Source organism: Haliotis rubra, unplaced genomic scaffold (assembly GCF_003918875.1).
Source record: "Haliotis rubra isolate DU_JTF1 unplaced genomic scaffold, ASM391887v1 Scf886, whole genome shotgun sequence".
In the NCBI taxonomy this organism is placed as follows: domain Eukaryota; kingdom Metazoa; phylum Mollusca; class Gastropoda; order Lepetellida; family Haliotidae; genus Haliotis; species Haliotis rubra.
Window position 1 is genome coordinate 184,566 of NW_025767619.1, and position 16,283 is coordinate 200,848.

At 40.6% G+C, this 16,283-nt stretch overlaps 1 protein-coding gene across 1 annotated transcript; it reads left to right on the plus strand.

The window, feature by feature from the left end:
- The first annotated feature begins 107 nt into the window (after positions 1–107).
- On the plus strand, positions 108–15,245 carry LOC124263485 (chromatin target of PRMT1 protein-like). The gene is given in 8 exon segments (XM_046698138.1): positions 108–212; positions 1,462–1,537; positions 3,694–3,716; positions 3,719–3,897; positions 7,908–8,145; positions 9,125–9,197; positions 10,585–10,674; positions 14,682–15,245. Coding segments are annotated over 7 exon segments (906 nt in total). The 5' UTR covers positions 108–212; positions 1,462–1,472; the 3' UTR covers positions 14,920–15,245.
- The last annotated feature ends 1,038 nt before the right edge of the window (positions 15,246–16,283 follow it).

The window sequence follows — 16,283 nt, forward strand, 5'->3', positions numbered from 1 at the left end:
AGTAGTATTATTAGTGTTCAATTATTTTATTAAGGAATACGTGGTAGTTTTACGGGAATGAAATTATATTATTACTATTTATCATGAATCGTCCATATTCACTGCGGTTCGCGTGCGTCGTTGCCATTTTTAACGCGTCAGCAGAAGCTGGGAGAAATAATATCAAGTGAAGCAATATCAGAGACATCAGAATTCTGTATATTGTGCAGAAGGTGTGTGAGTTTGTGTATTTGTGTTTGGATACGTTACACAGATGATTTCCTCCCTCGATTATGAAATGCATTCTGAAATTCTAAAATAGGTCAGCCGGTTTGTGGAATCCGAAAAATTTCTTCGGTGTCCTATCATCGAATCGGCCAGGGAAAGTTTTGTTTTGAAATAATTATAAGTAGACATGATTGAGGTTCTCCACTGTGAGTTGCAGCTGATCTGAGGAACAGTAAACATATTCTTACAGATAAAAGAAAACACACAGTGACGATTTGTTGATTGTGATCATTGAAGCACGAATCAGGGTGCAACGTATCATTAGCGTTCTATATCATGTAGGGGTTTAGTGTTCGTAATAATTGTCAACACTGTAAGATTAGAGAATTGCTCTAGTCATATCAGGTTTGGATTTCCTGAAATAAATATAGGGACCAAATATGGTACAATCCTGAAAATGGCCCATTGTCAAAGTTCTTTATCCCACTCCCAGGATGATGATAATGCCATCATAACGAGATGTGATTTTCATACTGAAATCTTGTGAAAAATAGACGTTTTGTTTCTAGTAAGATCAGTTGCTGATAGTTGACTGTGAGGGTCTTTGAGTTTTGTTCCTTGTTATTTGACCCAGTCTTAAGTTTAACATTCAACTTAGGGGTTATGATGACGACTAGGGCTGCAATGAATACACTATGTGGCGAATATGATACGTATCATGAATTTTGGGTAACGAATAAGAATGATTATTCACGAATATAATATTGTAGTTAAGTGATTGATGCACTTTATGGAACGCCCATGTTAACAGTTTTGATTTGTCACAGCAATAACCAGTGATCTCATGACACTCAAATTTGGTATGTAATAGTTATAGTCAACAGTACCATGTGCAGTCTTGGCAAACTAACATGACTTGCACTTCTGCAATGCTAGTACATGTTCCATTCTTGCATATCTCACTTTGGAAAGGACATAAGGGTTCAAGTAAAACATGCTCCCTTAAAAAAATTGTAAATATTCGTTAATATTCGGTTCTGGTGACCACGAATAACAAATTGAATTCATGAAGGGCTACGGTTCGATTCAGTGAATGTGCGAGTGAATCGTTACAGCCTTAATGACGACCATTTGATTTGTCAAGCTTCTGTTGTTAGGACCTGTTTATATTACCAAAACACTTGCTTTTACTAGCCTTGTTATTTTTCTTATTTAATGTTGCAATTATTAAGGTTATTGTTCGTTCGATTGCAGTGGGAGACAAGATGACGTCACAAGTCCCAGCAAAGATTGTGCTGAAAAGCACCACAAAGATGTCTCTTAATGATCGGTGAGGAATCCCAAGTGTTGCCACGACTACAGTTCATGGCTTCTGTTGTGACCAGCACGGAAATGCTTGTGTCCAGCGTGTGTTCTCAGAGACAATGTGGGAAGTGTTCTGAACTGAAAAAGGCTAATATCTCGTGGATATTTCCTAGATAGGACTTGAAACCCCTTGTGCTGTCACATCGGCAAAGATTAAGCATGTTTACACAAAATGTGTCCAAAGCCCATGCCAGAAAGGAAATATGAAATCCTAATGGCGCAATGTTAAACAAACCCAGCTTCATGAAAATCCTCACCTTTCAGTAAAAATATTTGGACGAAGAAGAACAAATTTGATGCAAAAAATTCCAATGAGGATGGAAGGCTGAGACGGGCCACTGCTACCATGCCAGTCAGAGAGTCACAAAAGCACTCAATGACTGTTTTATGTTTATTAACCCATGCTAGCTAATACACAAGGGTAAATATGGTGTGAGATTTCCTGAAATCAGGAACCGTAAGTAAATTAAACACCAAGGTAAAACCCACAGCAAACAGCTATCCCTCAACACATGGTACTAATATTGGTTTGAATTTCAACTCCATGCTTTCCATGTTTAATTAAATGTATGATGAAGATGTTCACAGCATGTCCAAATTTGCTAAAGCTGCAGTATGAGCTGAGGTATTTGGCTGTAACTTGATGTGATGGAGGGATAGGTGTGGTCCTGGAGAGCTTCTGTACAGTCACACAGTGACTCATAGCATGCCATCAAATAACGCTCTGCTCAGGCTGGCGTAAACTATGCACCATGGTCAGAAAATATACTTGCTCTTGTGGGACAAGGTTCATGATGCTTCACATTTCACAAATAATTTGCTTCACATTTCATTAATAACCAGTCGGTACTATAAAACTGTTAGTTCTGTCATGGATCTTTGATTCGTGTTAGGTAGAGTTAAGCGTTATATCATGTTTATGGATTTATAACTTGGGCTTTCTGAACGAATAGACTTAAATTGACACAGGCTTCATACCACTACTTTAAGTCTCAGTGAATAATGCGATGAACTTGTTGAAATTGTGGATTGTATTTGCTGTTTAACTGCGTAAGGATCTGGAAAGACATGTTAAGAGTTGATGTGTGTTACACTTTTCATTATTTGAACAAGGATTTGGAAAAATGTGAAATCAGGACATGTTTTGGAGGAAGTGTATTTTCATGTTGATGAATCTTGTATGCGAGGCATCAACGTTTTCAAATCTGTGTTTGAGGTGGTTAGAATTTAGAGTTTTTCATTATATGGTATTTGCATCAGGTAAATATTACAGGTATCTCATGTTGTCCAGTATAAGGTGATGTTTTGTATCAATGGAGGAGATGGTCACAGGGGTGGAAATAACCCATTGCCCGACAACCAGAGTCCTGTGTTTTTTTCTGCCGGGCAAGCAAATTTGTATATCACACTGTACCGGTGTCCAGTTGACTTTCCAATATTAATTATGTTGTTTATTTAAAAAATCAACAAGAAAACGGCCGGTATAGTGGAAAAATTATCAGGGCAAGTGATGTTACATGTGCCACTGTACTGGGGTACACTAGCAATTTTAAGTTATTTCCACCGCTGGGTCATCTATGAAAGGTTTCTTGAAACTCTTAGAGATATTGTAGAGGATAGCCATGAAATGTTTGGTACACCACTTTGGTATTTGTTTGATATTGTTCTCTAGTTCTGCACCGTTTCTGTTCATGAAACCTGAATGTTTACAGGAAGGGAGTCGTGGGTAAATTGAATGGGAAACTTATTATCCTAGGTATTAAGTAATAATGTGCGCTCGAGATCTTAGTTCATTTGGTAGTAAAAGCCTACAGGGTTATCTTGATTATATGACTGTCTTGGTTAATGACCCCCTGTTCAATCATCTCAAGTTCCTGAAAAGTGTTTTCTGCGGTGATCTTGTAGTTTGAAAGTTTGTGATAGATGAAAACTCCCCAAAACCATGTGCATTAGTAACTAAAGTACAAAGCTCAGCGAAGGGACCACACGGCTACACAAGCATGGTAGTGGCATGGGGCAGGGGCTGATGTGGTGCAGGATGCTGCTGCTGCCGCCGTTGCACCAGTGTAAGTATGTTGTACTGCCCACTATAACACCAGTGTTCTCTGCCTGTCCGTGAAGCTTCACCAACATACAGAAGACGCGCGCCCCCAGACTGTCGTGCCCAACATCCGTGCTAACATGGTGGCCCAGCAACAAGCATCAGCCAAGAACAGGAGATTAGCCCAGCAGTTGGCCAACCGACCCGGAGTTGGACCAATGATGAACCAACCACAGATCAGCATGCCAGGAAATGGTGTTGCCGTGGCGATGAGACTCAAGAAGGTAATGGGACAGGGTGGACTCCTAAAGCCCACTATTTTAATGAGAAAGTTATCATTCATTCAGCAGTGGAACTTGTGATGTATATGACCCATGCGTATTGTTCCATGTTGGGAGACATAACCTGGGCTCCAGATAAAGGTCGTATCGGCGTATGTACGGCTAAAAGATATGCACGATACGATAGGAAATAATTTATGAAACGTAGCAGATACGCACCACAGCAATGGTGTACGGTCTTAGAATCATTTACAGACATATTTATCTGAAAAAAGAATTCTTTTTATTGTTTATTCACCTGTGTACACAAGACTAGCAATGTTGTGGTGCATATCTGAAACGAAACAATAGATTACTGATACGCCATTAAAGTCCATTCAGTACTCTAAATGTACTCTTAAGTTTTTCCAGTACTCCTATATTGAAAAAATAAGGAGTACGTACTCCTGATGTTGAAAAATTATCAGGAGCCCTGCATAACCCATTGGATCATGTAGTCCGGATCCTTGACTATAATAAGAGTGGTCCTGATTCCCAAACTACCTGGACCCGGTTGTATCAAACTTTAATGAAGCATTTACGTGCCATTAAACGTTCATTAACTAATGTATCATTAAATTCTGTTGTACTAACGTTTTAATGACATCCTGTTGTCATTAATTTAATGAAGATCATGGGGTATCAGAGCGTCATTAAACTTCCTGGAAAAGTGAACATTGCGCCAGAATTTTGTTTGCGCAGCACTGGATCTACCTATAGCTATAAAATTACACAGAAATGAAGAGTATTAAATGTTCTATCTCATGGTATAAACTCAGTTTGAAAAGTAGACACTGCTAAATGTTACCCCTAATTTTGGTATACGTTAAAAACAGTAAATTTCTCTGCTTTTTATCGTGCACTGATAAAAGTACTGTGCTATGTTTTCAATTTGGCATCTTTACGGAAAGTGTGAGCGAACAAAATTCTGCCTGATACCTGAACGACATAGGTATGTATTAAATTAGTTTGTGTGCTTATATATAACGTTATACACTCAATCTTAAAAATGACTCGCAATATGTGTTGAAAATGAATTTTCCCCTATGACGTCAAATGGCTACAAAAAGGTCGTACGCTTATAAAGATAAGGGGGCATCACTCCGCTATGCTTAATACTAAGTCATTGTAACTCAGATCACTTGGAGAGCATTTGCTGTGAATAAGGACACTATATTTTCGTGATGTTTTGTTCAAGGAATTATCGAAAACAATGATACTCAAAACATTTGTGACAAACGTGCACCTGGCCAATGATTATACGCCATTGTTTTGTCTATAACACAACATAAACAAATTCAATGAACAAGACATATCCTTTGAAAACGTGTGCATATATATACATTTCATGAAAAAAATCAATCATTTTTGTTTATTATGTCAGTTTTACTTAGGTTTAAAATACTAAATGTTGATAATGAAATTAGTTTCATGAAACCATATGTGAACGATACGCAAAGTATACATTAATACTAAAAGTGTAATCCGCAGGACAGTGTGATTGTGTTTAATCTTATTCAACCAACCTTCACCTCAAAGAAATTGCCAAATACAGTCAAATCCCGATGAGTCGAATGCCGGTGTCTCGAATATTATGCATAACTCGAAGTACCTGTCGGTCCCGACCATTCCCTGTTATAGTTGTCATCATTTGAATACCGGTTACACGAATTCGACTCATAAATACACACGATGACTCGAGAAGAAAAGTTGGTCCCATGAGATTCAAACAACAGCAATCTTGTATACATAAGCCGAAGTCAGTCAATGAGAAGTTGATTGGTGTAGCAAACTGATCCAATTAACAAACCAGCGTGGCTCACACCTTTCCGCCTTTGACGGGTGAGTTCAAAAGGCAGATTAGTGATCTTACGGAAATCACTGTCTGTGCTAATCAGACTGGAACTGATAAGGTGCCCCTATTAGTGATATGGAAATCATTAGATAAACAAATGCTTAGGCGGAGGAATTAGGACTGGATCATCTTTTTTTTCTACCCTCATAGACATACCTATGTCTCGAATACATCGATAAGTCGAATTTATTACTTGGTCCCCAGAGATTCGACTCATCGGGATTTGACTGTATGTCCAACAATGTTGACATATGACATCACTACCAGTGACCGATTTCTCATGAAATGGCGGCTTTGTGGATATGGGTGCCCACGATTTTGCGAGAGAACCTTTCTCCATAAATGTATGATGTAAGTAATGGGAAACATTCTGACTATCTGCGTATGGTTATTTGTTTTTATTGCTTCCATTGAAAAAGTCAGAAATGCCGATAATTGCCTATGTCGTTCTCCATGATTTTGCGTCTGGCATAGTGTCACGCTGCACAGAACTTTCGAATGAATATATCAAATTTCTGTATTGTTTCTGTTTTTTAATTTTCTAGTTCTTGCTACGATACTCTTTCCGTGCATATTCTAAAAGTATTGAGCTCATGCATTCTACGAATAGACAAACTGATGTCCAAAAACTTGAGAAAATGCTGCCCAGTATAAAATCTGATTTCAGCTTTGATAACTTTTCTAGCAAGCGCTGTGTTATGAGCACAACTCTCCGTTTTCACATCCAACATGTTTTGGTTTTTTTCTAGACACATGGTTTTAGCGTCGCGGAATTGTGGGAAATATTTAGGTGAATCCCCGGATTTAATGAAAATATTTACATTAGGACGTCATTAGATAATGATTCGCTAATAAGTGTTTGATACAACCGTTTTTAATGTTTCCATTAACTAATGACGCATTAAGGATTTAATGTATCATTAGGGTTAAATGTTGACACTAGTTAATGAAGCAATGATACAACCCGGATCTTGGATCAATGTTCACAATATGTCTTGGGTTGTCTTGTCATACATGCCTTGACAAATCTTGAATAATGCTGCATGAGGCTTTTAACAAGTAACCGACAAAACATATATGATGTTGATGACCAAGATATACAAATCATGCTGGACCTCTGACAAGTTCAAGACTGAACAGAATCATGCAAGGACTCATAGTTAAGAGGGCGGTGGGGTAGCCTAGTGGTTAAAGCGTTGGCTCGTCACGCCGAAGGCCCGGGTTCGATTCCCCACATGGGCACAATGTGTTAAGCTCACTGATATTGCTGGAATATTGCTAAAAGCGGCGTAAAACTAAACTCAGTCAGTCAGTCATAGTTAAGAACTAACAAGCATGTAACATTCTTGATACCTGAGACCCGTGAAGATCTGGGTTAGAATAGGTCTTCAGCAACCCATGCTTGCCACAAAAGGCGACTATGCTTGTCGTAAGAGGCGACTAACGGGATCGGGTGGTAAGGCTCACTGACTTGGTTGACACATGTCATCAGTTCCGAATTGCGCAGATTGATGCTCATGCTGTTGTTCACTGGATTGTCTGGTCCAGCTTCGATTATTTACAGACCGCCGCCATATAGCTGGAATATTGCTGAGTGCGGCGTAAAACTAAACTCCTCACTCACTCACTCACTTGATACCTGAACTTTATGCAAGGGATGTCAAATCCTAAACTTCCTGTTTACCCATGCAGTGTTCACAAGTGGTGTTTAAAAAAATAAAAGTAAAAGGACATTGGGTCCTGTAAGTTTCAGATGTCTGTCTGACCCACTGAAAATTCTCAGGACCCATAGTATTAAAATTTAACACACATTTCAGATTAACCATTTCTTATTAGCATTGAACTTATTAACAAATGTAAAATTTATAAACAGCAAACAAGTGTGACATGCCACATAACAACTTCAGTCAAAGTCATTGTGAAATATACAGTCACACACTGGGTCCGGCAGGTTGTAGACTTCCATCGAACTGTCAGCAAATCTGCCGGATTCGTCAGGGTCTGATGCTATTCATGAACACTGGCACGGATGGCCTCATTTGAGAAAACATTAAGATCTTAACAAATCTTTCGCCCAGAAGGGATGCATTTCTCAGAACTTGAAATAATTTGCCTTCAGCGTAGTCTCCAGCAACGTTTGGGTCGAAGCAATGTGAAGGCCAGGCTGAACCTGTCTGCTGTTGGAAGGGGCCAGCCTCGAGGCGGCCAGAGAGGCAACCGCCGTGGTGGCCGCGGGATGAGGCGTGGTCGGGGAGGTCCCCTTGCTGGCCAGATGAGCAGACAGCAGTCACAGGCATCCCTTGCTGGAGATGGCAGTGGGCACTTCAACCAGGGCTTCAACCAAGGCTTCAGTCCACGTGAGTTCATGCAGGCAGGGGTTCAGTTCTACAGCATTGGTGACCTCAGTTGTGAAGGAAATCTTTTGTATTCTACTTAAACAACCTTCACAAATCATTCTTTTCTCATGGTTGATAAATGGGATCCGGTGGTCAGGCTCGCTGATATAGTGGATGCAGGTTAATGTCTCCTAATTTCATACATTGATGGACCCGTGAAGATCCGGGGTAGAATAGGTCTTCAGCAACCCATGTGCTTGCCATAAAAAAGGCGACTATCTTGTTGTAAGAGGCGACTAACGGGATCGGGTGGTCAGTTTCACTGACTTGGTTGACACATGTCATCAGTTCCGAATTGTGCAGATCTATGCTCATGCTGTTGATCACTGGATTGTCTGGTCCAGACTCGATTATTTACAGACCGCGCCGCCATATAGCTGGAATATTGCTGAGTGCGGCGTAAAACTCAACTCACTCACTCACTCATACATTGATGCTCAGGATGTCAATCACTGGATTGTTTTTCCAGAGTAACATGGTGTTTGTAGATTATCATACAGCTGTTATTGCTGAGTTAAGTATTAATTGAAAAACAAACTAGAAACAAAAGTCTCAGAAGCACGAAGCAGGCCCACTCCTGGCATCAAATACTCAAACTCCACAAATATAAACCAAGGTGTGGTTATGTACAAACTGAGCAAGATTTGGTGACATGAGGGGGTCGTCCTTGAGGTGACGTCCTTGTGGGGACATCCTTGAGCCTCCAACTCCCTGTATTTGGTGTGATGTGCCTACTTGCAAGGGTCATGTAAGGGTCTGGCAAGGTGTGTTGTCTGTGCTGGATGATAGCTGCTCATATTGTTAACCTCTGGCTGACTTGACGTTTCCCCTGGCTGAGAATAAGTACATGTAGTGGGTTTTGCCCGTTTAGTTGCAGTGTTAACGATATTACTTGGATATTGTGTTCTTTGTCCTGATACCCTGCATCTGTCTGTATCAGGTCGAGGTGGGCGTGGCATGAGGAGGGGTGGCTTCCAGGCTAGAGGTGGGCGTGGCAGTCCCAGTGGTTTCAGGTGAGTTAACATGAACACTGTGTGTTAAGTGACTGGTGATCTGTGGAGCCTATGAAGAGCCTATCTGATTAATGCCTTGTGTTACAGAAATGTCAGAATGATCATAATTTTGGAATAATGATTATGAGTTTGAGAATGAAATTGCACAGTTATGCTTTCATAACTTCGAAGTCTGATGGGCAGTGGGGTAGCCTAGTGGTTAAAGCGTTGGCTCGTCACGCCGAAGACCCGGGTTCGAATCCCCACATGGGCACAATGTGTGAAGCCCATTTCTGGTGTCCCCCGCCGTGATGTTGCTGGAATATTGCTAAAAGCGGCGTAAAACCAAAACTCAGTCAGTCAAAGTCTGATTTTTGACATTTAATATTGCTTTATTTACTTGTATGAGATCCCAGAAAGCAAATTAGTAGTGCATCTGTTAACAACGGATTTACAGGGTGTCGATGAGGCCATGCTTGCAGTTCACGTGGTGTTAAAATATTCACTACTCTGTGACACAAGGTCTATAAATGGACTTGTCGAAACACACCAAAACTACCCTGGAAATACTACATTGTCTCTTAAAAACAGCGTCTTAGTATCACATGCTGAATTTTATGTATGTATGGAGTTTTCACTTAATTTTTGACCTAATGAAAATGTGGAAGTATGCACCTGCATGAGAGATATTCAAAGGGGATGGCCACATGGGTGCAATGTGTGAAGCCCATTTCTGGTGTCCTCCACCGTGATATTGCTGGAATATTGCTAAAAGTGGCGCCACATTATTCTCTCACTTGTTTTAAAGGGGATAGCCATTATTGAAAAGTTAACCCTTCTCTCTTATAAAGTTAGTCTGCTTGGACTAAGCTTTTTGTAACGTTTCTGGTTTGCATATGAGAAATTACATTTTTATAGACTGAGTGTTTAGAGAACCAATTGTTTTCACATGTAACTCGGATGTAGCCATGTAGCCAGAAGTACTTTGGGACTTTGAGATGTTACTTGTTATAAATAAACCAGCAAATGTCGGTTAACAGTGTGTGACTACCCATCTCGTACAGTACATGAATTGGTTGTTGGTTTATGTGTGTCACGCAAGAGCTGACACTGAGGTAGCCTGTGTCCTAAACATGTCATGTACAGATTTCTATTAGCTAAGCTTTTTTGATTAAAAGAAGTTTCACTCGATCCTGACAGTAGGTTAGACTTATGCAGTATTTTGTGAAAGTGTCTGATCTCTGTAGCTGGTATGTCCAGTACTATCCTAGATCAGTATGTGATAAATGTCCGGATGTTTAATGCTGAATGAGACCAGTGTAACACCTCTACATGTTGATTGTTATCCATGTTGTGTCCTGAAAGGCCCGATGTGTACACTGTCAGCCGTGTTCTGTTTGGTGTGTAGGGGGCGTGGTGGTGATGATGGGCGGCCATATTACCGAGGTGGGAGCCGCCGTGGCCGGGGTTTCCAGTCACGTGGCTACGAGTTCTCCCAGTAAGCTGTTGCTAGGTGTTGGCATGCTGGCTTCTCACCTCTCTTTCTCTCTGCCAGCCCTCCTCCAGCCTGCCAAGTGCATACATCTCCATTGTTCTCTATTAGGACACCAATTGATTGTGGTTTAATATTGTGTGCAAAGTTGCAGCCATCATTGTTCTATGAATTATAGGGAGAGAATATTAGCCTGGTCTTGAAAGCCCCATTTCTACACCAAATACACCTCAACAGATTCACAAAGGAGAAAATAAAATGTACCAATTCTGGTTGTATCTATTAATATTTTCCTTGTAAAGGTGTATTTCACTATTCATTGTATAGCATTTGATTTTTTGTTTATTTATTTTATTTTATTTTTATATCGTTTGTGACAGCTTTTAAGTTTAACTTTTAATATCATCAAAATCTGAGGAAGCAAATGTAATCCAAATTTCTGAAAAACAGTCATTTTTTCATTTGTAACCAGTTTAACTGACATATTGTTACATATCCTGCATAGGTTCTTGCTGGCTGTAACATTGTAACGTTAACGCGATGTTTGGAGTTATCAGACATTGCCTACCTCCCTATGTCTATTGACTTCAAATGTCATCATTCTAATCCTGTAGCTACCCATTGGTTGTTGGTGTAGGAAACTTGTTTGATGGGCATTCTAGAAGTTGGTGACTCAAGCATGAAACATACAACTTTATGGATGACAACTTCTTATTTATTGCATAGAGCGACATTCGATGTAGATTCTTACATCGTTATCAAGCTAAACTTTTAGCTGGATAACGATGTAAGAATCTACATCGAAACGTACTTTTAGCTTGATAACGATGTAAGAATCTACATAGAAACGTACTTTTAGCTTGATAACAATGTAAGAATCTACACAGAAACGTATTTTTAGCTTGATGTCGATGTAAGAATCTACATCGAAACGTACTTTTAGCTTGATAACGATGTAAGAATCTACATCGAAACGTCGCTCTATGCAATAAATAAGAAGTTGTCATCCATAAAGTTATATGTTTCATTCTTACTTGTATTCTCCCCCCTTCACCCGACTCCCCCCACTCCCATTGTGGCCATGACTGATAACATCATCCGTTGTTATCACTGTACACCGTAAAGTTCAAACATTAGTCAAACATTCAGGACTTCCGTGATTTGTAGTCTTCGTCAACTGGCGGAGAATGTATGCACTTGTGAGGCTTGCCCCCCCCCCCTACTCTCACTAGTGACTGACTGGATGTGGTGGTGTTCTCACACGGGACAGGAGCTGTGGGTCTGATCGGGGGGTAGAGTTCCACTGTTCTTAATGTAGGTGGGTGGGGTCATGTCTTTGTTGGCTGGGATCGGGGAGGGTCTGTATCTATCACGGGTAGGGTGTGGTCATGTGTCTATCACAGGGTAGGGTGTGGTCATGTATCTATCACGGGGTAGGGTGTGGTCATATATTTATCTGATGGTAGGCGAGGTGTCATGTCAGTGTGGGGTGGGGGTCATATTACTGTGAGGTTATGGACTGGGCTTATCACTATCAAGGGAAGGGTGTTGTGTATGTCACTCCAAGCTAGGGGCGGTGGGGAAGCCTTGTGGTTGAAGTGTCCACTGGTCACACTGAAGACCAGGGTTCGATTCTCCACATGGGTACAATGTGTGAAACCCATTTGTGGTGTTCCCAGCCGTGATAATGCTTGAATATTGCTAAAAGCAGCATAAGACCATACTCACTCACTCCAAGCTAGAGGAGCACGGGGTGTTTCCTGGAGCGGACTGTTTTGTCAGTCTGTGAGTGGGAGGTTCCTGGTTTAAGATGGGCACTCACTTGCTAGAGTTGTTTGCCTTGCTGGTTTGGTGGCCAGTTAAGGGGAGCGTTTTTGTCTGTTTGTAGAGAGGACTAATGCAGAATTTGTTTGTTTCCTAACAGCATTCAGTATATCCTTGTGTACACTCTGTGCATTGTGGTAACATGAAGGGCTTGTTTCACTCCATGTTGCTTGTCGTTGTGTTCTAAGGCCATTTTGATGTGAGTGTGGATGCTCTTCCTTTTCAAGGTTTGGGAGAGATTTACAGAGCAAGAGATAGTGTCACTAAGACCTCATTGACATTAACTTCATCCTTAATTGTTGACCATCACATCTAAAGTTGTCTTGATGTGAAATCGGTACTGGTGTATTGTCGTCCATCTCCATTATGACTTGCAAAAGATAGTTCGACATTTAGGAGTATTAAGTTCAGAAAAAGGTTTTTATTAAAATCCATACTTGGTATAAAATAATTGATTTAAATAGCAAGACAATAAGCTTTCAGGGGATACTTTCATTTCTTTGCAGTATGGTAAGATCCAACATTAAATTATTTGTGGGAATATCAATATCAAGCATTTCCGACTGAAGTAGAACTTGGATCATGAAATGAAAATATATAGAGCCACCGTGTATGTGGTTTTCTGTACATTTTAGAGAGTTGCAGGATTTGTAGACAGTATATCATTCAAATCTTGATTATGACAGGTCAGTCTCTGTCAGACTGTTCAGTGTCACAACAGTTCTGACTGGTTCAAAGATAAGTTGCTAAACTTTGCTTCAAAGTTGTGGCTGAAGTTAGTGAGGTGATAGAGATTGCAACGTTACGTGTTTGTGTTTTCTTAGTAGCCAAGCACGCTTTGTTCCAAGCATGTTTAGTTTCTGTAGAAAATGATTGATAGATTCACTGCTCTTTGCTTGTTGTTCTCTAGAGGAGTTTTATTTTTAATTACTAATTTCACCATTTAAGGTTTTAAGAAGACATCTTGTCTCACAAGCTAAAATGTTAGTGTTAAAAAACAACAACTATTGCCTGCAGGTGCTTAAGCTATTACCCACTGGTGGTAGAGTACCAGATATTGCCGGCTGGGTTTTAAAGAACGGATATTGCCGGCTGGGGTTTAAACAACAGATATTGCCAGCTGGGGTTTAGACAGCAGATATTGCAAGCTGGGGTTTAAACAACGGATATTGCCAGCTGGGGTTTAGACAACAGATATTGCCAGCTGGGGTTTAGACAACGGATATTGCCGGCTGGGGTTTCAACAACGGATATTGCCAGCTTGGGTTTAAACAACGGATATTGCCGGCTGGGGTTTAAACAACGGATATTGCCGGCTGGGGTTTAAACAACGGATATTGCCGACTGGGGTTTAGACAACAGATATTGCCTACTGGCAGTAGAACCCAAAATATTTGCCAGGTAAACTAGAGGTATTGCCAGCTGGCCTAATGACAATTATTGACAACTGGTAAAACTACAATATTTCCAAGCTGGGTCTAGATGAGGCTTCCCCAGTATTGTACCTGGTACAAGGTTCAAGGTTCACTGTTTCTTCTGTCAAGATTTTTTTTTTTCCAGTCAGTAGATTTTTTTCAGTAGAAATTCTCTGTCCTTTCCCCACCATGTCAAGAAACCGAGAAGCATAAACGTCTTGAGTTGCACCTAGGTCTAACAGGAAATGACTGCTGAATGGCAAAGCTATTTGTAGTGGTCATGTCCTGCCTGAATTCTGTGTTGATGTGTTGATGTGCAGTGGTTGTTGTAGTTACCTCTGAGTGTGTCAGTGTTGTGTTAACTTTGTGATACTGTCAGCACAGTTGTACTAATTGTTTGACGATCAAGTGAGAACCTAGATGCAACTCCCTCATTTGGCTTCTCAAATGTTGCTTCACCGTCCCCAGCTTTGTTCCAGGTTTGCTTCCTGACGTTTGGTTTGCTTTCTGTGGTGATAGAAATAAATATTTGACATTTGTTTTTAATGAGTCTTTGTTGCTGATTTTGTAATTATTTTTATAATGTAAGTTGAGACTAGATGTGTAGACATGAAGTGTAAATGTTCTGTCTGCTCTAAGAAGTGTCTGTATGTTCAGGGTTTGGTTAATTGAAACTCATCAGTTTTTTAGACAACCTAGGTTATGTTTCTGTAATCAGACGTCGTAGTTACAAGAATTCAGTTACCATAGTTACAGATTTTTGTCGGTTTCCAGGGGTCGTGGAGGGAGGGGAGTTAACCGCAGTCGTGGAAGAGGACGTTTCCAGCGTGGTGGCAGGTTCCAGGGCCGTGGCGGTGGCCGAGGCAGGGGTCAAGGCCGTGGCGGTGGCCGTGGCGCCGGTCAGACCCCGATGTCCCGAGAAGAGCTGGACAACCAGCTGGAGGAGTACATGTCCAAGACCAAGACGCACCTGGACACCGAGCTGGACGCCTACATGGCCGAGGCCAGCTGAGGTGGACAGTGTGACTTCCAGATAGTGACTTACAATAAGTTGGGTGGTTCGGGAGAACGAGGACCTGCACAGATGATGTCCTAATTGATACACCATCTGTATCTCAACTGTCATGGATCTTTCTTCAGCTGGGACTCGTGCATTTTGCGTTGTGTGGGCACAGGATGTGAATGGCGGCTTAGCCACATGTAGAGTTTTTACAAGTAGCTATGATCTTAATTTCAGTTGAGTTGCTGACAGCTTTCTGTGTGTGTATTCCCATGTGTTGAGGTGTTTGTCCCTGTAAGGGATCAAGGGAGGTAACAGCTGGAAGAAAAGAAGCAAAACAGTTAATGAAAGGCTCCACATGCCGCTGACGTTAAATTATATATTTGCATTATGAAATTACCAGGAATGAGTGTTAAGATGCTGTGTGATTCTTCTCGAGTTAATCAGGCTGATAGCCAAAACCGATATTGTAATAGCCGAATCCTTAGTTAGATCCCTTTATGAAAGGAAATAGCTGAACATTTACATGCATATGCTGGGATACTACTACAAGATATGTTAAAACCATGTCGCATTGTCCTGCAGATGTATTGTGCTGTATCTAACTTTACTACCATCCTTTTATCATACTTATGCTTGCATGAAATAGAGGCACAGTGAGAGTTCAATGACTACCTGATTCAGTGGATGGTGATAGTGTAAACATGAAACAGGAAGTTCTGTAGTAAATACATGTATAGTACTGCAGTGTGGTGAGATCCTAGTGCGTTGAGCCAGTCATATATCCTACCAGCGTTCTAACAACCACACAGTTTTATATCTGTTTTCCCGGGTCGGTGTTACTGTGTCCTGGTGTCGTCATTTGTATCTATAATCCATCATGTATTTATTTCCATTTGATTTTATATTTGTTCTGTAGTTTGTGAACATGCCTCAAGAAGGACTGTTTTTAAAACAATCGCTTTAGACCGAAACTTTGTTTCAATTTAAATGTCAGTAATAATTTTAGTTTAAATTTGTGTCTTTTTGGTGGTGTTTTAGTCAGGAGTGAAATGTCCCACTAACTACAATTGGGACTAGTCTTTCATCTAACACAAAATGTTTCTACACAATGGTTAGCTGTCACTTTTCTTCACTTGGCTTTAAATGGTGGCTGTTGAACAGTGAATATGGAGTTTTATGCTTTTTAGACCTGACATGTACTTACTTTGATAATTACCAGAATCACCATCTGAGTCTATGAACAAAGTTTGTCTTGTAAATGTGTTTATGTGGACACTAGCCAGGTGTAATGGCTGTTTCTCGACTCATCTCAACTAGACTGATAAGCAGAGAGACAACTGCAGTATCCATGGTTGCCGGTAGTGGTTTTGAGC